General features: G+C 51.4%; 2 protein-coding genes across 7 annotated transcripts in view; one reads left to right on the top strand and one right to left on the bottom strand.

Annotated features, from left to right (window-relative positions):
- CRCP (CGRP receptor component) overlaps positions 1-18,166 on the bottom strand; it is a 64,031-nt gene extending 45,865 nt beyond the window's left edge. Inside the window, exon 1 of the mRNA XM_029220157.1 lies at positions 18,108-18,166. The gene's annotated coding sequence lies outside the window, so the exon portion shown is untranslated. The remainder of the gene's footprint in view (positions 1-18,107) is intronic.
- On the top strand, positions 10,038-19,753 carry ASL (argininosuccinate lyase). Of its 6 annotated transcripts, none has more exons than XM_029220150.1 (17): positions 10,041-10,108; positions 10,328-10,382; positions 13,503-13,697; positions 14,008-14,091; positions 14,300-14,356; positions 14,503-14,600; positions 16,060-16,137; positions 16,225-16,302; positions 16,701-16,753; positions 17,123-17,185; positions 17,375-17,489; positions 17,632-17,716; positions 17,829-17,888; positions 18,129-18,212; positions 19,018-19,098; positions 19,261-19,367; positions 19,466-19,653. In XM_029220150.1, exons 2-17 carry the CDS (start codon positions 10,371-10,373, stop codon positions 19,608-19,610), a joined length of 1,395 nt encoding a protein of 464 aa, XP_029075983.1. In that variant the 5' UTR covers positions 10,041-10,108; positions 10,328-10,370; the 3' UTR covers positions 19,611-19,653. The 6 variants fall into 6 exon arrangements, with proteins under 6 accessions (XP_029075981.1, XP_029075983.1, XP_029075985.1 ...); XM_029220152.1 differs by having other exon boundaries at positions 10,057-10,108; positions 13,587-13,697; positions 19,466-19,741; XM_029220153.1 differs by having other exon boundaries at positions 10,069-10,108; positions 10,230-10,382; positions 13,587-13,697; positions 19,466-19,741.
- The last annotated feature ends 4,706 nt before the right edge of the window (positions 19,754-24,459 follow it).

Here is a 24,459-nt window from a genome sequence, read left to right as displayed (position 1 = left end):
GCAGGGAACACGGGTTCGTGCTCCTGTCCGCGAGGATCCCACATGCCGCGGAGCGGCTGGGCCCGTGAGCCATGGCCGCTGAGCCTGCGCGTCCGGAGCCTGTGCTCCGCAACGGGAGAGGCCACAACAGTGAGAGGCCCGCGTACCGCAAAAAAAAACCAAAAAAAACCCCGGGAATAGTAACAATGGCAAGGGGTGAGACGGCCCGGGGCCGCTGGAAATGCTCTATTTCAGGACCTGGGTGCTGGGTACGCGATGTGTTCTGTTTCTGAAAAGTCAGTGAGCTGCACGCTTATGTGCATTTTTCTCTATGTGTGTTATAATTGAATAAAACGTTCTAAAAAGTGGGGGGAAAAAATCTCCGCCTCCCTTCTCCCATTTCCCATTCTTCAGAGCTATTTGGCAGGAAAGTACAAAGAGCTTGAATGACAAGCAGTCTGTGACCTTCCAGCCTTTCTAGGAATTTGTCGAAAGGGAATTATCAGATGCTTGAAGAAAGATCGATGTGTAATGATAATTTTGCTGGGAGACAGCCTAAATACCCAACAATGAGAAATTGATAAATCATGTTTGAACCATACAGTATAATATCAATATATGTGACCATGAGAAACCATGTAGCATAATTTGATATGCTAGGGAAATGCTCAAGATAGGATTTAAAAGATGGAAAATGATGTGGTGTGACTCTAATAACCTAAGGAAAAATAAGCATAGGGAAAAAAATACCTAAGGGTATGGGAGATAGAGCCACCTAATCTACTAAATTTTGTGTTCTTAAAAAAAAAAAAAAAGGTGAAATGTTGATGTCTATTATTTTCTGGAATTTTGATATGGTTTGAAATATTTCCTAAAGACTGGAAGGAAATATGCCAAAAATTAACAATGGCAGGTGTCTTTTTTCCCCACTTTTTAATAGTTATATCAGATCATTTACTAAACACATTCTCTTTGCAAGGCCCTTGATAAGTGCTTTGCTATTCCGTGATATTAACAGTAATAGTGCAGGCTTTGCAGGCAGCCTGTGATTCTATTTACCTCCATCAATTTCTTAGGGGATGTTTAACCCTGGGAGATTACCTAACTTCTAACCTCAGTTCCCTAATTTGTAAATCATAGATCTATCTGTTAGATACCTAAAATGCCTGGCACATACTTAGTGCTCAACAAATAATAATTACCGTGACAGTACAACCATGATACTCTATGAGGTAGATTCCTTTGTTATTCAAATTTTACTACTGAGGAAACTGAGCCAAGCTTGGAGAGATTATAATTTACCAAAAGTCATTCCTCTAGGAACTTGTCCAGTAGAGATTCAAACCCAGACAATCTGAACAAATACAGGAGGTGTATTAAATTGTTAATAGTGACTAATGACTGGGACTTCCCTGGTGGCACAGTGGTTGGAAATCCGCCTGCCAGTGCAGGGAACACGGGTTCGAGCCCTGGTCTGGGAAGATCCCACATGCTGCAAAGCAGCTAGGCTCGTGTGCCACAACTACTGAGCCTGCGCTCTAGAGCCCGCAAGCTACAACCACTGAAGCCTGGGCACCTAGAGCCCATGCTCCGCAACAAGAGAAGCCACCGCAATGAGAAGCCCATACACTGCAACGAAGTGTAGCCCCTGCTCGCCACTACAGAAAGCCTGAGCACAGCAACAAAGACCCAACGCAGCCAAAAATAAATAAATACATTTACTTTTTTTAAAAATTGTGACATGACTGGATAAATGAAATATGCAATATTAATACAATGGAATACTATTTGGCAATAAAAAGGAATAGAGTACTAATACATGCTACAACATGGATGACCCTCAAAAACATGCTAAGTGAAAGAAGCCAGACACACATATTGTATGATTACATATATATGAAATGTCCAAGAAAAGGCAAAAAAATCTAGAGACAGGAAGTGGATTAGTGGTTGCTTAGGGCTGGGAGAGGGGCTAGGGTGGTGATGGAAAGCTGATGGATACTTTCTTTGGAGGGAAACAGAAATATCCTAAAATTAGATTGTGGTAGTGGTTGCACATCCCTGTGAATACACTAAATAATACTGAGTTGTACACTTTAAGTGGGTGAATTGTATGTATCCAAATTATATATCAATAAAGCCATTAAAATGTTTTTTACTGCTATTTGCCTGTGGGGATTGCTTGGAAGAGAAGTGAGGGGAATTTTTAACATTTAATTTTACACATTCGGAATTTAAAAAAAATTTTTTTTTTTTTGCGGTACGCGGGCCTCTCACTGTTGTGGCCCCTCCCGCTGCGGAGCACAGGCTCTGGACGCGCAGGCTCAGCGGCCATGGCTCACGGGCCCAGCCGCTCCGCAGCATGTGGGATCTTCCCGGACAGGGGCACAAACCCCGTGTCCCCTGCATCGGCAGGCGGGCTCTCAACCACTGCGCCACCAGGGAAGCCCTAAAAATAGTTTTCGATATACATGTTATTTTTAAACTATCAATACAAAAGAAAAAAAATTTTTTTGGCCACGCCTCACAGATTGTGGGATCTTAGTTCCCTGACCAGGAATTGAACCCAGGGCCACGGCAGTGAACATGCCAAGTCCTCATCACTGGACTGCCAGGGAACTCCCTACAAAAATATTTTTAAAGCAACTAATTTACTTTAAAAATCAACAAGTAAATAAAATGCCAACCCAGACCCAGCTGGCCTAATTCATGTGGAGAGTCTCCATTGTGTTATTCACTCAGCAAACATGTACTGATGGCCCATTCGGTGGTGATGATACCAATATGAATAATACACACCTCCTACCCTGCCTACCTGACAGCCTAGTTGGGAACGAGCTCTGGACATCAATAACTACGATATGCTGTGTTTAGACGCTATGGAACAGAGGAGGAAATGACTAATGAGGTGGAGAGACGTCCCAAAGCCAGGGGTGTTTGAGTGGGGTGCAGGAAGGAACACACAAGGCCAAGGCTTCAGGGATGGGCTTCCACAGAAGAGAAGCTAGTGCCTTTGAGGACCCCATGATAAAATGGCTAAGCTCCAGGTTCTCCAAGGGATGCTACCCTAAGACTTTGGGGGCTATATGCAGCCACCCGACCTATGGCATGGAGGCAGCCAAGTAGTCAGGAGAGAGGCCCTCCCCCAAGGGAAGGCTGCCCAGAAGGAGCCTGCGCAACAGGTAACCCAGGCAACAAAGCTGGGCCGGTCCATAGCTGAAATTCCTGCCTGGCGTGTCCCCACTCAGGGCCTCCCTGAAACTTTCCTAACTTGAGGCTGCCTAACGAGTCTCTGTTCTTTGCCACCCAAATCACACCACCCTAGAAAATGACTTTTGTTTTCCTTAACAGCTGGCTTTTTAGGCAGAGGTATTAAATACATACAAAGGGCTAGAGAATGAACAAAGCCCGTGTGCCCCCCAAGTGGAAATGTCCTGTTGAACACTGAAGCTTTTAGGTTTAGAGCTCAGAAGAAAATAAGCAGATAGAGCTTTTGAAAGTATAAGTAGAAATTGAAGCCTTTAAAGTGAAGTTACCCAGGGAGAGTCTAGAATAGTAAGACTTGCGTGCTTACCAGCTGCCAGAGAGTTGATCTAAGCTCTTCACATGTGTATACTCATCTAATCCTCACGAAATCCCTATGGGGATGCATGCCAGGCATGGCGTTAGCGGGGTCTCATTCACTTCTCTCCGGAGTCCTCAGAGTTAAGCACTATAATCAGCCCATTTCACAGAGAGGAAAGTGAAGCTCAGAGAGGAGTCAGGAAGTGTCAGAGCCAGGGTTCTCACTGTTCTCTGGCCAACTCCAACCTCACCTCTCTCCTTTCAACATTAGGGATTCCTCCCTGTTCTGCACTAGACCCTTCCGAGACTCTTTTGCTGTACCAAGGTGGAAATTTTAGGGGAGAGAGGCTGGGCAAGGTTTTCATTCTTCCGAGGCAGGTAAATTCCGTACAGCACTCAGCCCTCAGCTGAAAATGGGTGTGGTCCATTGTCTGAACAGTCATGGACCCCCAAGCTGGCAACGAGAATGGACACAGAAGGTTTCCCTATGGTCAAGGCTCCTCAGACGGATGTTATTGCTGCTTGCACAGAACACAGGCTTCGTGGCCAGACTACTGGTAGTCATTCTCAGCTCTGCCACCTCCTAGCTGGGTGTTTTGGGGCAAGTCACTTAATCTCTCCCAGACTCAGTATTCCCATCAGCAGAATGGGAGTAATTATAGCATTGACCACTAAGGGTGGTTGTGAGGATCTAAGTACGTAATCACTATATAATATGTTTTTTTTTTTTTGGCAGTACCGCGGGCCTCTCACTGTTGTGACCTCTCCCGTTGAGGAGCACAGGCTCCGGACGCGCAGCCTCAACGGCCATGGCTCACGGGTCCAGCCTCTCTGCGGCATGTGGGATCTTCCCGGACCGGAGCACGAACCAATGTCCCCTGCATCGGCAGGCGGACTGTCAACCACTGCGCCACCAGGGAAGCCCTATAATATGTTTAGCATAGTGCCTGGCACACAGAGCTCAACAAATATCAGCTATCGTTGTTGGTTTGTTTCTTGTTTTATTTATATATAGGAAATGCCTCAGGCTGCCTTTAAATTTCTTCCTTAACTTTTTTTTCCCTCTGGCAGGAGTCAGAGCTTTGGATTTCTGAGGATGATGCTCAGGAGATGTAATAAGGTAAGAACCTCTCCCTTTCCTCCCTGACTCCCTCTTCTCCTGGGAGCACAGTTATTATTATCAATAATAGCAATGAGGGACTTCCCAGGTAGCGCAGTGGTTAAGAATCCGCCTGCCAATGCAGGGGACACGGGTTCGAGCACTGGTCCGGGAAGATCCCACATGCCGCAAAGCAACTAAGCCTGTGCACCAAAACTACTGAGCCTGCACTCTAGAGCCCGCGAGCCACAACTGCTGAGCCCACGTGCCACAACTACTGAAGCCCGTGCACCTAGAGCAACTAGAGAAAGCCCGCGTGCAGCCAAAAATTAAAAATAATAATAATAGCAATGAAAGCACATTTATTGAGCCCCGACTGTATACCTGCCAGACCTCGTGTTGAGATTTTACATATATTATTAACTCAGATTCTCACAACAAATCATACAAGCTAGGTATTTTTACTCATTTATTCATTCTATTTTTTTTTTCATTTAACAAATACTTATTGTGTTCCTTCAATGTTCTAGGTACCTGGAGTACATTAAAAAATAAAACAGACAGAAATCACTCACATTCTAGTGTGCAGGGACAAGTGCAAATAAACAAATAGATGACAAATACAGTATGTCAGACAGTGATGGTGCTGTGGAGAAAAATAAAGGCGAGGAGGCGAGAGAGAAGCAGCAGCAAACTGCTCCTTTAAACAAGGTAGTCAAGGAAAGTCCTCACTTTCTGAGAAGGTGACATGTGAGCAGAGACGTGAAGAAGGTGAGGGAGTGACACACACCAAACAGCAAGAAGTACAAAGACCCCATGGCAGGGACCTCCCTGGTGGTCCAGACTCTGCGCTCCCAATGCAGGGGGCCCGGGTTTGATCCCTGGTCGGGGAACTAGATCCCACATGCATGGTGCAACAAAAAAGTTCAACTGAAAAGATCCGCATGCCTCAATGAAGATCCCGAGTGCCACATCTAAGATCCGGCGCAGCCAAATAAATAAAAATTTTTACAAAACAACAAGCAAACAAAAAAAAAACATGGCAGAAACACCTGTTTGTTTTGTTTTGGTTTTTTTTTTTTTGCTTCACCGCGTGGCCTGCAGGATCTTAGGTCCTGACCAGGGATCGAACCTGTGCCCCCTGCAGTGGAAGCATGGAGTCTTAACCACTGGACCGCCAGGGAAGTCCCCAGGCCTGGATGTTTGAGGACCACACCGAGCCAGTGTGGCTGGAGTAGAGAGTGAAAAGTCACAGGAGGAGAGGACAGAGACGTAAGGAAGGAGAAAGCGGGGCAGGTCACTGAGTTCTAGGCCACTGGAAGGATGTTGGCTTTCACTCTGAACAGAATGGGGAGCCAAAGGAGTGTTTTGAACAGAGAAGTACCGTGACCTAACTTAGATTTTAAAAGGATCCTCTGCTCCTGCGTTAAGAAGGGACCTTCCAAGGGCAAGGGTAGAAGCAGGGACACCAGAGGAAAGACTGTTGTAACTAAGAGTCAAGGGAAAAGATGATGGTGGCTCAGTCCAGGAAGAAGCAGTGGAAGTGAGAGAAACAGATTCTGGATATAGTTTGAAATAGATCCAACAGGATTACATGACTGATCAGATTCGGGTGTGAGGAAAAACGGGAGTCCAAGGGTTTTGGTCTGAGCAACTAGATGGTTGGTGTTGGCATTTATTGTCATGGGAAACACAAAATGACAATCACATTCAGGAGTGCGGAGATCAGGGGTTCAGTTTTGAACATGTTGACTTTTAGATGTCTTTTAAACGTCTGAGGAAAAAGATCAAATAGCCATTTGGATATAAAAGACTGCCCTGCCCCCATTTTACAGTAGGTGACAGAGTTGGAATTTAAGCCAAGGTAAGTTTGACTCTGCCACCCTTACCTTTTGTGTTAAGTATCTGCCACCAGACTTTTGCTCCTGGCCAAGATAGAGTCAGTTGGGATCTGATTTACCATCACACGTGAAACAACCAAAAAGCAAAATTAAAAAGGCAAAATAGGGACTTCCCTGGTGGTCCAGTGGGTAAGACTCTACACTCCCAATGCAGGGGGGCCAGGTTCAATCCCTGGTCAGGGACCTAGATCCCGCATGCATGCCACAACTAAAGAGTCCACATGCCACAACTAGGAGCCCGCATGTCACAACTAAGAAGCCCACATGCTGTAACTAAGACCCAGCGCAGCTTAAATAAATAATAAAAATTTTTTAAAAGGCAAAATACATGAAACAAAGTTTTTCAATGAAAGATAGTGATTCCTGGCAGACAGGAAACAAAAGAGGTGAGCCCTATAGTAATCCAGCTTACTATTTTGATAAAGTTCCAAGGACATGATGCAGGGAGGAAGAACCGAGACAGAGTCTGGCAGACCCCCTGAGTTGAGGGAAAAAAGTGGAGCCTAGAGAGACAGAGGACTTTAGAGTTCATCAAAAAGAGTAACAGGGAGAAGAGAACTGTGAAGGTCTACCGAGGGTTCCCTGCGAGTATTCAGTGCATTACTGATCAGTGCATGCATGTGAGGAAACTATCTGAGTTTGGGGAAAGAACCATCCAAAAGGATTAAAAAGAATAGTGCCTATTCCTACCAGCCAGACTGGGAAAACTCATAATTCACTGGGTAGAGTATTCAAGAAGGTCTTCCCTTATTAGTGGGGAATAATTAGCTCTAGACTGTGCATTGCTTCTGACCTAAGAGATAATGAAAAGCAAAACCCAAAAGACTCAAACTGTTTCCAAGTAACTTAACTGCATCTCAGAGAAAAGCTCAAAAAGATTTATAGGAATACAAAAATATCCAACGCCTAACAAGATAAAGATCTCGTGTCTAGCATCCAAAAATTTCTAGGTATGTAAAAAGACAAGAAAATATGAACCGTAACGAGGAGAAGGATTAATAAATCAGAGAAGGATGTTAAAAGTTATTATAACTATAATCTATAGAAGTTGGCTCATGCTGATACGGAGGCCAAAAAGTCCCCAAATCTGCCATCTGCAAGCTGGAGGACCAGGAAAGCCAGTGGTGTAATTCAGTCCAAGTTCAAAGGCCTGAGAACCAGGTATTTACGCAAGGGAAGTGAAAGCATATGTCCATAGAAAGACTTGCACATACAAGTTTTATTTGTAGCAACCACAAATTGGAAGCAAATCAAATGTCCATCAACAGGCAGCTGGATAAATTGTGGTATATCCATAGAATGGAATATTATTTATCAATAAAAAGGAATGAACTATTGACACATGTACTAACATTGATAAATTTCCAAATAATTATGCTGAGTGAGAAAAGACAAATGAAAAAAATATAATAATTTCATATATATAATAATTCCATGTATATATAGAGAGAAGATGTAAGCTAATCTATTGTTACAAGCGCAGCAGTGTTTTCTTGGGGATGGATGGGGAGAGGCAAGAGGAGATTATGAAGAGGGCAAAAAGGACAATTTTGGGTATGATGGGTACATTCACTATTTTGATTATGGTGTATTTTCATGGGTGTACATATGTCAAAACATATCAAATTGTACACTTAAATATTTGTATATTATTGTGTATCAATTAAATCTCAATAAAGCTGATACATACATCGTATATATGTACATATATGTACACACACACACACACATCCATACATATCCAGATTCATGAGGCTTTTAACCGTGAGACTGAGCATTTTTTAACACTTCCCCAACACCCTTTCCAGCCTCAATTCATTTGCCAAAGGGTTTGATCCCTGTATGTTGCTGGGTATTCAGGAATGTGACCTCATATTTGCAAAGTACCTCTGGCTTTGACACTTGACCTCCCAGGAGGGGATGTCAGGCCTCAGACACTAGCAGGTAGATCCCAGGGGTTTGCCACAGCACTCTCTCAGTTGTCAGGACCACATGGCTCACAGCTGGTCTCAAGGGCTTCCCTGCCCACCTAGGGGCCTGCTGCAGCCCTGTTCTGGGGCTTTTGTGGGAGAAGACAGGAGACGTTAGGGGGTCACAGAGATAAAGAGGATGAGGCCTTGCTTCCAAGGAGCCTACAGTTGGGTGGGGGAGAAGACCCAGAAGCCACAACTACAGTGCTCCCAATTCAGGGAAAGACTGCTAGATGCTTCTCCAGGATCGCATGGGAGCCCAGAGCTGGATACCTGGATCAGCAGGGAGTCTTCCCAACGCTGATGATGCTTCGCTCAAATGCTGACAGATGAATGGGAGTAGCAAGACAGACAGTGAGGGAAGGCATTCCAGGCACAGGGAGGAGCATTTAGGAAACCTTGCAACAGCCTGATGCATTCTAGGAACTCCAAGTAATTCCACTCTTGAGTGAGGGCTAAAAACCATCAACCCATGAGGTATCCCAGCTACTGGTCCCTTCTCCCCTCCATTCCATCCTCAGTACTGTTGCCAGAAGTATCTTTCTAAAAAAATTTTGGCTCCCTCAATTTTTAACATCTGTTTGCTCTCTATGACCTATGGGAGGACCATAGGTCCTATCAAGACCAAACCCTCTCGTTTGACATTCAAGGCCCTTTACAATCTTACCCCAACCTACTTCCCACCTCTCCTCCCCACCTCCATTCTAAAGCCCCTGACCCTTTGTTATAGCCACTCTTGGTTTCCTGTTCTGCAAGCAGGCCATTCACTTTCTGGCCTCTGGCCTCCCGGACTTTGCCCAGGCTGACCCCCGCACCCCCCACCCCGGCGCAGGGAATGTTCTAATCCCCTTTTTTGCTGAGCTAACTCCCTTTTATTTCCAAGACTCAACTCAGGGGACATCTCCCCCAGAATGTGGAACTTCCAGGGCAGAAGTTCTAGGGCCCCTAAGGCCAGAACCCAGGCTGTCTATTTTGTTGAATAATTAATTAATCGTGTCAGGGAACCCTTCCCTGAGTACCCCAAGATGGACGCCCCACTGCGCTGCCCTCTGTGCCCCCTGCACACCTTATCCACGCTTTGTTAGAGCTTCTTGAGGCAAGCATCATTTCTTATGCTCATTTCCTTTTCTTCAGTGTCTAACTCTGTACCTACCACATAGGAGGTGCGGGTACGTGTTTGTTGAATGAACGAATGATCGGGCGTGGCTTTTCACCTTGTGTCTCCTGTGAGCCCGCCAGGCCTGGCCCAGTGTCTTTACCTCTATCCCTAGCCTGGGTCTCCCTCCAGTGCCCGGAGCAGTCTGCAGCCTTGAGCACTGCCGCCCTGGGGGTAGGGGACCCTCACAGTCGCCTACCGCCTCCCTAGTGCTGCTCAGCCCAAAGCCGCTCCGGAGACGGCTCCGCCCACAGCCGGGGTTGGAGGGCGGAGGCGGTTGGAGGGCGGAGGCAACGCCCACGGGGCCGGGCTGCCTGGGATTGATTGGTGCGGCCGCCGATAGGAGGCGGGGACAGCGCTGGGCTGCTGTTGACGCTCTCCCGGCCGGAAAAGCCCAGCCCCGCGGCTGTGGAGAGACTCACCGCGCGGCCAGGCGGTGGTAAGTGCTCGGCGGACGAACGGGCTGGACGGGCGGGACTGGCGGGACTGACGGGAGGGGAGGACGCAGAGGACCCGCGCGAGCGCTGGCTGGGCACTGCCCACGTCCGCCTCCGCCACAGGCTGCGCTCCAAAGGCAGTGCCCCAACCCAGAGCCGGCCCCGCCCGGGGGACACCGCCCGGTGGCCGCCGAGGTCGTCAGTCCTGCCCTGTCTTCCAGACCCGGAGGACCTAGGCTCCCGGACGGCAAGAAACCGCCCAACATGGCATCGGAGGTGAGTGGGATCTCGAGGACGCCGGTCCTCCAGGCCTCCAAACGAGGGGGAGGGGCGCCCTGGGCGCCAGCCGGGACAGTGACCTGCGCACGCGATCTCCCCGAGCCAGACCTGTCGCCCTCCACCCTCCTGGTAATTGTTCTCGCTGGCTCCAGGCAGTGGGTACGCCCCGGCGCACCTGCCAGAGCCCTAAGGAGAGCTTTGCCCCGACTTCCCGGTATCCCCACCACCATCTGCTCTCCCCGGTCCCTCACCCCTCCCTAGGCAGCCTTTGTGGCAAATGCACCAACCCACACTGCTGGGGAAGGTGGCCCTGACCTGACCGTGATCTAGGCCGGGCGGGAAAGGTGCGGCCCACTCATTCAGCACCCTCACCTCTTCATTCCTTCCTTCCCGCCCCCCACCCCCCGTCCTCCTGTCAGTCCCCATCCTGTGCCCCTCTCCTACCATAGCAGTTGTCCCTGTGTAGCAAGAGTCCACAGGACTCTTGCGTGTGCTAAGAGCCAGGATGTAGGGGACCGTGCCGTGTGGCCCCAGGACCTGGTGGCTTCCTGTCTCATTGGCCTCTCTCCCTCAGAGCCAGAGGACTCCTGGGTTCTCTTTCTGACTTAGTGGCAGGAGTCTGAGGCACAGGTTCCTTTCCCTGGGTCTCAGTTGATTTACCCGGCAGATGGGGATAATATTAGCTGTCTGCCTTCTCTGTAAGGTACTGGATCATGAGGTCATTGCTTTGAACCCTTCAAGTAAAAGGGGCTGTTTGCTTGATGCCAGAGAAGAGAACCCTGGGCCTGGGAAGCAGGAGGTGTGGGTTCCAGTCCCTCCTGGCCCCCATTAGCTGGCAAGTCACTTCCTCTCTGGGCCTCAGTTTTTTATTGAATAAATGGGTTAAGACTGTCTGCCCTACTAGCTTCTGGGTCATGGTGGAGGGCCCGTGGCAGGGCCTGGACTTTGGGGCCAAACAGACTTGGCTTCTGAAGCAGTCACTCGACCTCTCTGAATGTCTTTCCTCATTTGTAAAATAGGGGTAACCTCACAGGAGGGTGTAAGAGCATCTGGAGAATGCCTGGCACAGGGCGAAGCAACAGCAGGTGCTCAATAAATCATGGCTAATGACACAACGCCGGTATTTCCCATGTGTTCTAAATTGGCTGTTGCTCTTTCATCCCAGCCTGAACCAGTGTCCCTGTCCCCTTGCCCCAAAGGGATCCTTCTGGCCCAGATGTACCCTGGCTCACAGCAGTGCCCTCTCCCACCATCTCACCCCTCTCTCAGTGCCCAGGTGGCGGCACGTCACTCTAACATCCTCCTGGGGTCCTTTTAAGACTGCCGGCAGGGTAGGAGCTTGGCCCCAATGCGGAGTGGGCTGCCTTCAGGAAACCAGGGCGCCAGGCGACCTCTGCTTTCCCCAGGCCGTCCTGTGGGTTGGCACTAATTGGTTTGGCTGCGGCCCCACTTGTTAAATAGTTGTTATTACTAGCAACCCACGAAGCGAGTCCAGGGGCCTGCTGGGGGAGGTGATGCCAGGCCCCTGGCTGAAGGGCAGCCTGCCTCCCCATCCTGACTGGCTGGCCCTGGCCCTCTGGCCCCAGTGGTCAGGACCAGGGCCCCACGTGGTGCTTTGCTGGAGATCTAGGCCTGGCGGGGCAGCAGGGGGTAAGGGGCAGGTCCAGCTCAAAAGGCTGAGTGGGGGCAGAGGCTACATCTGCAGGGCAGAGTCCTCTGGCAGCCAAGGCTGCTGGGCACTGAGGGGTCAGTTCACAGCCTGGGGCCAGAGCACCCCCTGGGGCCAGAGCACCCTGGGGCCAGGTCCCGGGGGTGCACACAGGAGTGACGAGTGGAGCTAAGGCACACCCTGACCCTGGCAGCCCTCGGCCCCTCCCTTAGCAATACCTAGAACTTACTGAGTACCAGGCACTGTGCTATGTATGCAGTTCAATGGCTTAATCTAACAATTCCATCAGATAGATGCTATTATTATTCCTATTTTATAAAGGGACAACCCTGAAGGTTAGAGAGGTAATATAACACTCCTATGGTCAGGTGGCTAACTGAGGTCTACGACATTGCAGGGAGACAGAGGAGAACATATGTCCCCAGTGGCCACTGTAGACCCCTTCCACAGAAAAGATGCCAGCGAAGTAACATTCCCATCTCCACCCCGGACCGCTCCCCTCCTGTCCTTGGCTCACTGGGCACTAGGACTGCCCCTCAGGGGTTCTGCGCTCCCTCCCCCATCTGTCCCATGCCCTGACCTATGCCCTCTTTCAAAACAGAGGTGTCTCTGTCCCATCCCTCTGCCCTTGGCTTCTGGGGGGCAGAGGGTCAGCTAGTGACCTCCTAGAAGGCCAATGATAATGGGTGTGTCTGGGGTGCTCTCCAGAAGAGTGGGGGGTTGGGACCTTAGGCCCCACCCCAAGCTGGGGGAGGGAGATGCAGGTAATTTGAGACTGATGGGGCTCCTCAAGTGCCTCCTCACCTGTCCCTGCAGCAAATGTTCAGAACAGCAGAGCCAGCAGAGAGGTCCTGGTGGCATGTGGGGTTTAGAGCAGGGCTTCGACTTCCGGCTGCCGAGGTGCAGTCCGGGCTCTGCCGCTCTCAGCAAGGGCAAGGTAAAGATCTGCTCTGTGCCTCAGTTTTTCCTCTCTGTAGCAGGATAGTATTGGTACCCAGTTCACAGCGTTGCTGTCTGCGTGACAATCAAATAATGGTGCCTGGCAGACAGTGAGAATGCGACGTATGTTAGCCAGCATTATTGTCATTATCCCTGGTACATCAGAGCTGGATTCCAGAGTGACTTCTCACTTTGGTCAGTGGCAGGAAGGGTCCCAGAAGTTCTGCTGTGGTCTCAGGGGTGCCTGCCACCATCTCCCTGGAGCAGCGCCCCATGGTGGGAAAGAACCTAACTTCAGTGTCCAGCCAATTTCCCACATTCACTCCCTGAGTGACTCTGGGCAAGTTCCTAACCCTCTCTGAGCCTCAGTTTCCTTATCTGTCCAGTGAGAATAACCCTGCCCGCTGGCTCCCACTGCCGTCAGATTTGATAACTCTCCTGAGGGCCCTTTGTGGGAGGTACTGTTCTCAAGGGGGGAGGAGACTAATTGCTCATGCCCTCCTGGCCAGAGCGGGAAGCTGTGGGGTGGCCGGTTTGTGGGCGCAGTGGACCCCATCATGGAGAAGTTCAACTCGTCCATCACCTATGACCAGCAACTCTGGGAGGTGGACGTGCAGGGCAGCAAGGCCTACAGCCGGGGCCTGCAGAAGGCGGGGATCCTCACCAAGACCGAGATGGACCAGATACTCCAGGGCCTGGACAAGGTACTCTCCACACTCCCAGGCCCAACCCAGCGTCCCTCCCTGTGGTCCCAGGCTTTCACCAAATCCCCGAGCGAGCGCAGGCTGCGGTATCATCCCAAGTCTGTCATCTCCCCTCGTAGTGATCATATGCCTAGAGAGGTGCCCTTTAACCACATGCTGTGCTCTCTTCATCCCTTAATGCTCCTGTGGTCCTATGGCTCCTGAGCAAACGTGCTCTTGGCCTGTGATTCTCCTCGGGGGTGGAGCGCTGCCAGGACTCAACTGCTGATGCCCAACCTCCTGATCCCCGTGTTGCTGCTATCTGCTACAGGTAGCTGAGGAGTGGGCCCAGGGCACCTTCAAACTAAACCCCAATGATGAGGACATCCACACGGCCAATGAGCGGCGTCTGAAGGTGAGGCCACCCCCACCTCACCCCCCACCCCTGCCCCTCCCCTCTCTGGGCCACTTTGAGCATAAGCACCATCATTCTGTTCCCTTCATCACTGGGACCTCAGAGCAGGAGGCCTTAGCAGAGACCGGGCAGAACCAGGGCACCCTGGGGCGGGGAGGGAGGGCCACAAGCAGGCAGACCCCGACTGCGTGTCTCCCTCCACCCCCAGGAGCTCATCGGTGAAACCGCAGGGAAGCTGCACACAGGACGAAGTCGGAACGACCAGGTGCCGCCAGCCTGCCCAGCTCCCCGCCCTGGGCCTTCCCAACCTTGGGGGGTCCAGACAGCAGAGCTGGGGCTCAGCAGCGGTCCTGGCTCCCCAGGGAGGCAACACATCTGTGGTCCCTGAGTGCCACATCCTCCTCCCAACAGGTGGTCACAGACCTCAGGCTGTGGCTGCGGCAGAACTGCTCCACGCTCTCTGCCCTCCTCCGGGAGCTCATCAGAACCATGGTGGATCGGGCAGACGCGTGAGTGCATGCAACACCAGGTGGCAGAGAGGGCATGAGGGCATCCAGGGTCTCCGCTCCCCTCAGACAGGCAGCCTGAATGCCAGACCTAGGTGGCAGGGTGATGAGGGTAGGGGGGCCAGGCTCTGGAGTACACGGGTCCAGTCCAGAACTCCTGGACTGAGTGAGGCAGAGCAGCCAGGAGTGGGGATTTCTTGCGGCATCCCCGACCCTCAGCCAGCCCAGCTTAGCAGGCAGGGGGAGCTCACCCTTTGAGGGTTCACAGGCCAGAGGCTAAGGCACTGGGCAAATGGCCCGAAGCCCGCGGAAAGGGGCCGGCTTGCCCGGGGCAACCAGAGAGTCACTCCTTGGCCTGCCTGTGCCCCATGTCCCCCATCCCCACACAGCATGGCGGGCAAAGGACAGAGCTGAGGGCTGCCTCCCACTGGCTTCATCCCAAGCTTTGGCTTCTGTGACATGACTTCTGAGAAGTCTCTATTTGGTGTCAGAGACAGGGTTGACCCCTCCTCTTCCCCAGCTCCCTGTGACCCCTGTTTCACTGACTTCACTGGGGGAAAACAAGGGCCCCCAAACTGTCATCCTCAGGGCAGGGTGGGTGTTGGGAGGATTAGGGACTGACTGCTAATGAGTACAGGGTTTCTTTCCTTTTTTTCTGTCTGTGTTGGGTCTTCATTGGTGCACGCAGTGAGCGGGCTTCTCACTGCTGTGGCTTCGCTTGTTGCGGAGCACGGACTCTAGGCGCGCAGGCTTCAGTAGTTGCAGCACGTGGGCTCAGTAGTTGTGGCGCACGGGCTTAGTTGCTCTGTGACATGTGGGATCTTCCCAGACCAGGGATTGAACCCATGTCCCCTGCATTGGCAGGCAGACTCTTAACCACTGCACCATCAGGGAGGTCCCAGGGTTTCTTTCTTGGGGTGATGGTTGTACACTGAATGTACACTTTAAATGGGTGATTTGTATGTGAATTATATCTCAGTAAAGCTGTTTATTTAAAAAAATTAGAACCGTCACTCACAGCACCTGTGCCACTGCCCTGCCTACTTTAAAGTGCCCCCAGCTATTCTGGGCTCCTCTGGAGTTCCTCTCATGCTCACAAACTCGGCCTCTCACTGCCAGGTGGTACCTGCCGTGCACCTCCCCTCCTGCCCTGGCCCCTACCCAGATCTGCTACCAAGGTGCAGAGGCCCCAGCTGAAGGTGTAATCTCTACTTGGTCCTACGCTCACCCTCTGGACGCCCCCCAGCCATGGCCCAGTCACAATGCCCCACCTCCCGACCCTTCCCTTACACCATGTTTGTCCCCAGGAGATCACTTGGTCCCTTGTGCAGGCAGATCCTTGGTGAGCCTGCCCTGCTCTTCCCTACAGGGGCCCAGGACTGCAGGGTCCCAGGGTCCCAGGCAGGCCTCGCCTGAACCTCCTGAGCCCCTCAGGCTCCCTGCCCCTACTCTTCCCCTACAGGGAACGTGACATCCTCTTCCCAGGGTACACACACCTGCAGAGGGCTCAGCCCATCCGCTGGAGCCACTGGATCCTGAGGTGAGCGGGCAGTGAGGGAGGGGCGTGGTGGAGGGGAGGGGCCCAGCCCAGGCTGCCCTGACCCTCCTGCCTCCTGGCTTCCCACAGCCATGCTGTGGCACTGACCAGAGACTCTGAGAGGCTGCTGGAGGTGCAGAAGCGGATCAACGTCCTGCCCCTGGGGAGGTGAGTGAGGCCCAGTGCTCCAAGGATGGGGCTGCTGCCACATACTTAGCATGTTCCTTGGGCTTCAAGAGAAGAGGAGGGGCCGGGAAGGGCAGAGGGGGACAGAAGCCAGGCAGTCAGCCTCCCCAGCCACGGTGGGAGGGAGACCACAAATGGATCCTCAGCTCTCTCTAAGATGGGGGCGATGAGTGTGTCACAGCCAGGCCAGAGCTCTCCAGAGAGCCAGCCAGCTGCTCACATCGTGCCGTTTCCCCCGCGTGGGGACAAACTGTCTGGCACCCAAGCCGACCAGGCCGCAGCCCTGGCAACCAGAGCTCAGCACAGGTGTGCGTGCAAGTACATGCCAGGGCCTGCCTGCCGGGAGCCCCGGTCACTCAGAACCCCTCCCATCTCTGCAGCGGGGCCATCGCAGGCAACCCTCTGGGTGTGGACCGGGAGCTGCTCCGAGCAGGTGAGGCACCCTGCCCCTCCTTTCCCAGGAGACCACCCTCAGCACCTGCCAGGTCTCGCAGACACACACTTAGAGAGGGCAGGGGTCCGGGTAAAACCCTGGTCTATTATCTATGGCCAGTGAGGCTAGAGAGGCAAGGGGAGGCCATGGGAGAGGTGCATGGTGCCGGGGAGACTCAGGGCTCCCGCCTCCCTCCTGGGACCTGTACCAAAGACCTTCCCAACCTCCTGCCCCTCCCTACTCCTCCTCCCTGAGAGGGGGTCATGGGGGGGGGTGCTGGGCAGCCTGGTTGGGGGGGGGGGGTGGGGAGAAGGCCCCTCCTCGCTCTCCAGCCCAACCCTATTGCCTTCGCCTTCCCGAATCGGCCAGAACTGAACTTTGGGGCCATCACTCTCAACAGCATGGATGCCACCAGTGAGCGAGACTTTGTGGGTGAGTCCTGGGCGCTAGCCCGCCCGCCCTCCAGGGCCAGTCCCCTGCAGTGCGTGCTGCCTTTGTCCCCCCGCCCTGCCTCCTCTCCAGCTTCCTACCACCCCCGTATGGCCCACCAGACCTTCTCCAGGCTGGGTGAGGGGCAAGGCCTGGTGACCAGACAGCCTGCTCTCCCTCTCCTCCCACAAGCTGAGTTCCTGTTCTGGGCTTCGCTGTGTATGACCCACCTCAGCAGGATGGCCGAGGATCTCATCCTCTATGGCACCAAGGAATTCAACTTGGTGCAGCTCTCAGATGCCTACAGGTAAGGCTGCGCCTGCCCTCCCCCAGCTCTGCGCCCACCAGCATGGCTTCTTTCCTCCTCACCCCAACCCCCGGGCAGAGCTGCCCAGCAGACCAGCCAAGGGGCACCGGAGCCCCTTCAGCCCCGGCATCTCTGTCTCCAGCACTGGAAGCAGCCTGATGCCCCAGAAGAAAAACCCAGACAGCCTGGAGCTGATCCGGAGCAAGGCGGGGCGAGTGTTTGGGCGGGTAAGCAGGGCAGGGAGTTGGGGCGAGGCCTCTGCGCTGACCCGGAGGGTCCTGAGGGAACGTCCAGGACAGGCTCCGAGGTCCAGCCCCCTGATCCTCCCTGTCCCCTCAGTGTGCTGGGCTCCTGATGACCCTCAAGGGACTTCCGAGCACCTACAACAAGGACTTACAGGTGCGAGGCTGGGGACCCAGTTGCACACACACCGCATACCAATTCTCGGGGTCCTGGCTCATCTGGGCAGGGGCCCCACAGAATTGCCACCTCCTGTCCTGCGCACGCAGCCCTGGGAGTGCTCTCCTCTCCCTTGCTGCGGGGTGTACGAGATGCTGAGTGTTCCCAGTGGAAGGCAGTGGGAAGGCCTCACTGGGCACCGGGCTACTGGGCCCTTACCTCCTGCCACGTGCCTCCCAGGAGGACAAGGAAGCCGTGTTTGAAGTGTCCAACACCATGAGCGCCGTCATCCAGGTGGCCACTGGCGTCATCTCTACACTGCAGGCAAGACACGCCTCTTCTCCCCGAGGCCCCTAAGCTCAGGGCTGGGATGCCAGGAGGGTGATCTTGAGAGGAGGCAAGCGTGGGTGGGTCCAGAGGCCGTGGGGCAGAGGGAGGGGCCATGTGCTTGTTCCTGCCCTGGGAAGAGCGAAGAGACACAATGCAGTAGAATGGAAGTGGGTTAGACTCAAGGAGCCCCATCAGCTGGCCTGGCCAGATTTCTTCTTCAACCATTTACTATGGGAAATTTCAGTATACAACAGTTGAGGGGCTGTGTATCATGAACCCTTATGTACCAACACTCGGCTTAAACAACAATCAACCCATGGCCATTCTTGCTTCAGCTGTCTTTACCCACTACCCCCTCCACCGTTGTTTTTAAGCAAACCCCCCTCATCATTTCATTCCTAAATAGTTCAGGACGTGTCTCTAAAGCAGTGGTTCTCAAAGTGTTGTCCCGAGATCAGCAGCATCAGTATCACCCGAGAACTTGACAGACCTGCAATCCTAGGCCCCCCTCCAGACCTGCTGAATCAGAGACTCTGGGTTAGGCCACGGAGATCTGTATTCATTATAAATCCTCCAGGTGATTCTGATGCTAAAGATAAGGAGGCAACCCCAGTAGCACAGCTAATAATGATCAATAATTATGAAATGATGGTTCAAGCAGAGAAAGCAGAAGAGGGTGGGTAAGAGGGGATCTGCCCAAGGCAGGGGACTTCCTGGCTGAGGGGGGTTAGGCCTTAGGCTGGCAGCTCCAGGACCAAGGGCCCCCCAGATTCACACTCGCCTGGCTTGCTGTCCCCAGATTCACCGTGAGAACATGGCACGGGCTCTTAGTCCTGACATGCTGGCAACTGACCTCGCCTACTACCTGGTCCGCAAAGGGGTAAGTGTGGGGCAGCCAGGGTGGAGGGGCGAGGGGACAGGGATGTTCCTCAGGCTGGGGGTGGCGGTGGTCATGGTGCGGGGGGAGGGCCGGCACCCCCAGCAGAACAGGGAGCTCAGGAAGCCTGCGTCAGCACCGCTCTCCCGCCCCCCGCACCCCCAGATGCCATTTCGCCAGGCCCACGAGGCCTCTGGGAAAGCCGTGTTCATGGCCGAGACCAAAGGGGTCGCCCTCAACCAGCTGTCGCTGCAGGAGCTACAGACCATCAGGTGCGCTCCCCTCCCCTCCCCTCCCCTCCCCTCCCCTCCCCTCCCCTCCCCTGCCTTCCTCGAGGCCAGCCCAGGCCCACCTCCTCCTTTTCCCCCAGCCCCCTGTTCTCGGGAGACGTGAGCCACGTGTGGGACTACGGACACAGCGTGGAGCAGTACACAGCCCTGGGGGGCACTGCGCGCTCCAGTGTCGACTGGCAGATTGGGCAGGTGCGAGCTCTCCTAGGGGCGCAGCAGGCCTAGAGCCCTCCCCATGCCTCTCCCAAATAAAGTGGGCCCAAGAGGAGGCTGTGTTTGTTTCCTGGCCAGCCTGTCTGCCTCGGTTGGTGGGGATGCAGTTAGGGGCCAGAGAGGAAGTGGAGGAACTGGACAAGCATGGCTAGAGTCAGGGATGGGGAAGGGTGGAGGGGATGCGCATCAGAGCCTCCACCCTGCACAGGCCCCACCCCCTTCACCGTGGGCCTCACAGTGACTTCCTGCCTTGGGTGTCTTGGCGGGACTGGCTTCCTTGGAGCCCTGCTGGGAGCTGACGGGCTGGGTTAACCCAGACAGCCCCGTCCGTCCCCCTTCCTTCCAGTGTCCTTCCTAGGCTGCCCTGCTCACGTTGTCCCCTTGCTTAACCCACCCTTCCCCAGACCATCAGGGTCCTGCACCCTCTGAGGGGAATGGTGTATCTGGTGGTAAAGTCGGTCATCCGGCTAGCATGTGATGCCAGGCACTAGGTGAGCTGCATACACAGGTAAAGAAGACGCTTCCTCCACCCTGAAGAGTAACGTACAAATTCCCAGACACTAACCGTGAGGTGAGGACCACGGACAGGTGGTGCCAGAGGGGCCTGCCCGTGCTGCAGTCAAGGGAGGGATGGTCTCACTGAGTCTGCAAAGAGCCCGAGGCCAGGCCTAGGACATGGTAAGGATTCCATAACGGTGGTCCGCAGAGCCAGCAGAGATGCAGAGGCCTCGTCTATACAAATCTCACCAAAGTCCTGCTAATAAAACACAAATTTCAGACATTTCTTAACAACAAAGGTAAGTAAGCTAAACACAAAGAAGAATGAATAACTCCTCCTGAGCGACTCTGGGAGCAATGAGAAGACTTTGTAAACTAAAGAACCAAAACTCCAGCAGTGGGGACACTACACCAAATTCCCAAAAGGGTGAAAGCTGTGGGTCACACATAGAATCTTCTAGAGTGGTGGTTCTCAAAGTGTGGTTCCTGATTATTATCATCATTATCTTCTTCAAACTTGTTAAAAGGAAAATGTTCAGTCCCCACCGAGACCTACTGAATCACGTTCTGGGTGGGCCCAGCAGTCTGTGTTAACAAGTCCTTCAGGTGATGCTGACGTATGCTCAGGTTTGAGAGTCACTGATCTTTAGAACCTTGTTACACAAAGTTGCTGCAGACGAGCAGCATCAGCCTCCCTGGGCCCCTACCCTGACCTACTGATTCAGAATCTGCAGCTTAACAAACTCACCAGGTTATTCTTGTGCACATTTAGAGTCAGAAGTGCTGATCTGTAGATAAGCAACAAGGACTTATTGTATAGCACAGGGAACTATATGCAGTAACTTGTAATATCCTATAATGGAAAAGACTCTGGGAAAAAAAATATATGTATATACATATATATATATACATATATATATATAACTGAATCACTTTGCTGTACACCTGAAACTAACACAATATTGCAGATCAACTATACTTCAATTTTTAAAAATAAAAAATTAAAGAAACCCAGAGGGGTCAAACAGAAACAAAATTGTAGGAGTAAAAAAAAAAAAAAAAGTGCTAATCCAGAGAATGCCTAAAATCTAGTCTCTGAAATGAAGGAGGGCCTCACCCATCCAACAGCAGACAGGATTAAAATAACTAATACATTTAGCACACGGAGAATTGGAATAGAGGGAGGCCGGAAGTTGCTGTGATGCCTCCCTCCATCTCTACCGCCTCCATTGAGGGGGCACACCCCAGTCTAAATGGGGACTCTTTCCAGACAATCCTGTTAAAAGTTCCTCCTTAGCTGAATTGCAGTCAGCCTCGCTGGGCTTCCCACTCAGGAGCCTGGCCTGACCAGAGGGAATGGCCTGTCCTAGCTCAGGAAGGGCAAGAGTTTGTGCAGCTTTTCTCCCAGACTCTGTCCATACATGACTGAGCTACTCCACATATCTGCCTCTTTCTGTTCTGCTACAGACTGGCTACATACTTTCCTCTTGTCTACTGTGTTTTTAATCTCAGAAGCTGTTTACACCAAAGCTCAGTGTGACCTTGTATTGATTTCCTATTGCTGTAACAAAGTACCACAAACTTCATGGCTTAAAATAACATAAACACTATTTTATAATTCTTGAAGTCAGAAGTCTGAAGTGGGTTTTTAAATTTTTTTAATTTATTTTTGGCTGCGTTGGGTCTTCGTTGTTGCATGCAGGCCTTCTCTAGTTGCGGCGTGTGGGCTTCTCATTGCGGGGACTTCTCTTGTTGCGGAGCATGGGCTCTAGGCGTGCAGGCTTCAGTAGCTGCAGCACATGGGCTCAGTAGTTGTGGCTCGAGGGCTCTAGAGCGCAGACTCAGTAGTTGTGGCGCACGGGCTTAGTTGCTCCGCGGCATGTGGGATCTTCCTGGACCAGGGCTCAAACCCATGTCCCCTGCACTGGCAGGCGGATTCTTAACCACTGCGCCACCGGGGAAGTCCCTGAAGTGGGTTTTATTGAGACAAAATCAAACCTCAGCAGGGCCATGCCTCTTCCAGAGACTAGAGAAAAATCTGTTTCCTTGTCTCTTCCAGTTTCTAGAGGCCATGTGCATTCCTTGGCTTACGACCCTTCCTCCATTTTCAAGGCCAGCAATGTAAAATTGTCAAATCTCTCTTTGACCCTCTGCTTCCACTGTCACATCTTTTATTTTTTTAATTTATTTTTTATCGATGTGTAGTTGAATTACAGTGTTGTGTTAATTACTACTGTACAGCAAAGTGACTCAGTTATACATATATATATACATTCTTTCTCTTTTCCATTATGGTTTATCACAGGATATTGAATATAGTTCCCTGTGCTATACAGTAGGGCCTTGTTGTTTATCCATTCCGTGTATACCAGTTTGCATCTGCTAATCCCAAACTCCCAGTCCAACCCTCTCCCACCCCCTGCCCCCTTGGCAACCACCAGTCTGTTCTCTATGTCCCTGATTCTATTTCTGTTTCATAGATAGGTTCATTTGCATTGTCACATCTTCTGACTGACCTTTCTGCCTCCCTATAAGGACCCTTGTGATTACATTGGATCCACCTGCATAAACCAAGATACTCTCGTCTCAATATCCTTAACTTAATCACATCTGCAAAGTCCCTATTTATCATGTTAAAGTAACATAGTTACAAGCTCCAAGGATTATTATTCAGCTTACTACATTCTGTCTGGCTCTCAAAGATTTATGTCCATTCCACATGCAACATACATTCACTTGATCCCAAGGTCCCCCAAAGTCTCAACACATTACAGCATCAACTCAAGTTCAAAATTTCATCTAAATCTCATCAGCTCAAAAGTCCCATATCTCATCATCTAAAAGGGTATGACTGAGATTCTGGGTATGATCCATCCCGGGGCAAAATTCCTCTCCATCCATGAACCTGTGATTGTGCTGAGGATTAAATGAGTTCACACACAAAGATTCAAGAAATAAATTATCTACTCACTTTCTAAAGTAAGATGCTGGTTTAGGTACAGTATAACAGTTATGGACATTTCAATTTAAAAAGGAAGAAAATGGGAATTCCCTGGCGGTCCAGTGGTTAAGACTCAGCACTTTCACTACCATGGGCCTGGTTTTGATCCCTGGTTGGGGAACTAAGATCCCACAAGTTGTGTGGCGTGGCCAAAAAATATAAATAAATAAATAAATAAAAGGAAGAAAATGGATAACACAATATTGTAAATCAACTATACTTCAATTAAAAAAAAAAAGGAAGAAAATGGAAAGAGAAAAGGAGTCACTGGTTCCAAGCAATTTTGAAATCCAGCCTAGCAAACTCCATTAGGTTTCAAGGCCTGGAAGTAATCCTCCATGGCTCTCAGCTCTACCCTCTGGACCTGCACCTCCGTCCTCACAGTCACCACTCCTTTTTCTTGAAGGGTAGCACATGTTTGTAGCTGAGTAACATAGAAGCATATTAGCATATTTCCTAATATTTTGAGAGAACTTTTAGAGCTTTCTTTAATTTCCCCCTCTCTTGTTCCTTTTAGTCCTTGCCGGCAGAGTTTTTGCTGATATAACATCCTCAAGAATTTTGTGGGTCTCCTGTGTATGTCACGGGACACTTCACTGGACAAGAGAGTCCTCTTTCCTAGATAATCCCATCTCTGTTCCTGGCTTCTGCTGAAATATCTGGAGGGATCCATGAGTCATGTGCCAAATCTCTTAAGGAGCACTCTTAACAGGATACTCTGGCCTTCTGATCCTTTCCAGGCAGTAGCAAAAGTTTGTCCAACCACACCCTAAGCTTTCTCTCTAAAGCATGTTTTCCTAACAATGAGTCTCCTAATTTTAGCATCTTTTGCAATCTAGATAGGCTGAGAATTTCCCAAATCATCAAGTCCTGGTTTCTTCTTGCTTACCAGTTCTTACCTCAATTTATGTCTTTATTCTTGCATTTTATACTCAAAGCTGCAAGGGATGCTGAGGAAGCAAGTACCTGGCAAAAGGGAATGAGGTTGTCTCATTGGCTCTTATACTAAACTTTAAACATCCCTTGGGGATTGAGGCAGGGCCCACTTCACTGCTCCTGTTGTCTTCTGAACAATATTAGGGTCCATAACTAAGGAAGAAGGGAGAGGAGAAATGACTGTTCATTGAGCAGCCAATGGAGTCCAGAGTGGGTGATTACTGTCCTGTTGAAGCACCAAGATTGCACTGACATGTTTGGCAATCACAAAGTTAGTAGACTTCACAGGACCGGGGTCCGGTGTGGAGAGCCCTTCATACAGGGACACAGGGCACGGCTGGAAAGGCAGCCACCCCCTTGCCCATCACGTACCACACGTTTGTGGGGAACCTGTGCTTAGATCATTCGTAGACGACCTGCTTCTGG

The sequence above is a fragment of the Monodon monoceros genome, unplaced genomic scaffold, assembly GCF_005190385.1.
Source record: "Monodon monoceros isolate NGI ecotype Baffin Bay Population unplaced genomic scaffold, NGI_Narwhal_1 Super_Scaffold_13, whole genome shotgun sequence".
In the NCBI taxonomy this organism is placed as follows: Eukaryota; Metazoa; Chordata; class Mammalia; order Artiodactyla; family Monodontidae; genus Monodon; species Monodon monoceros.
This window is presented reverse-complemented; position numbering and strand designations above follow the sequence as displayed.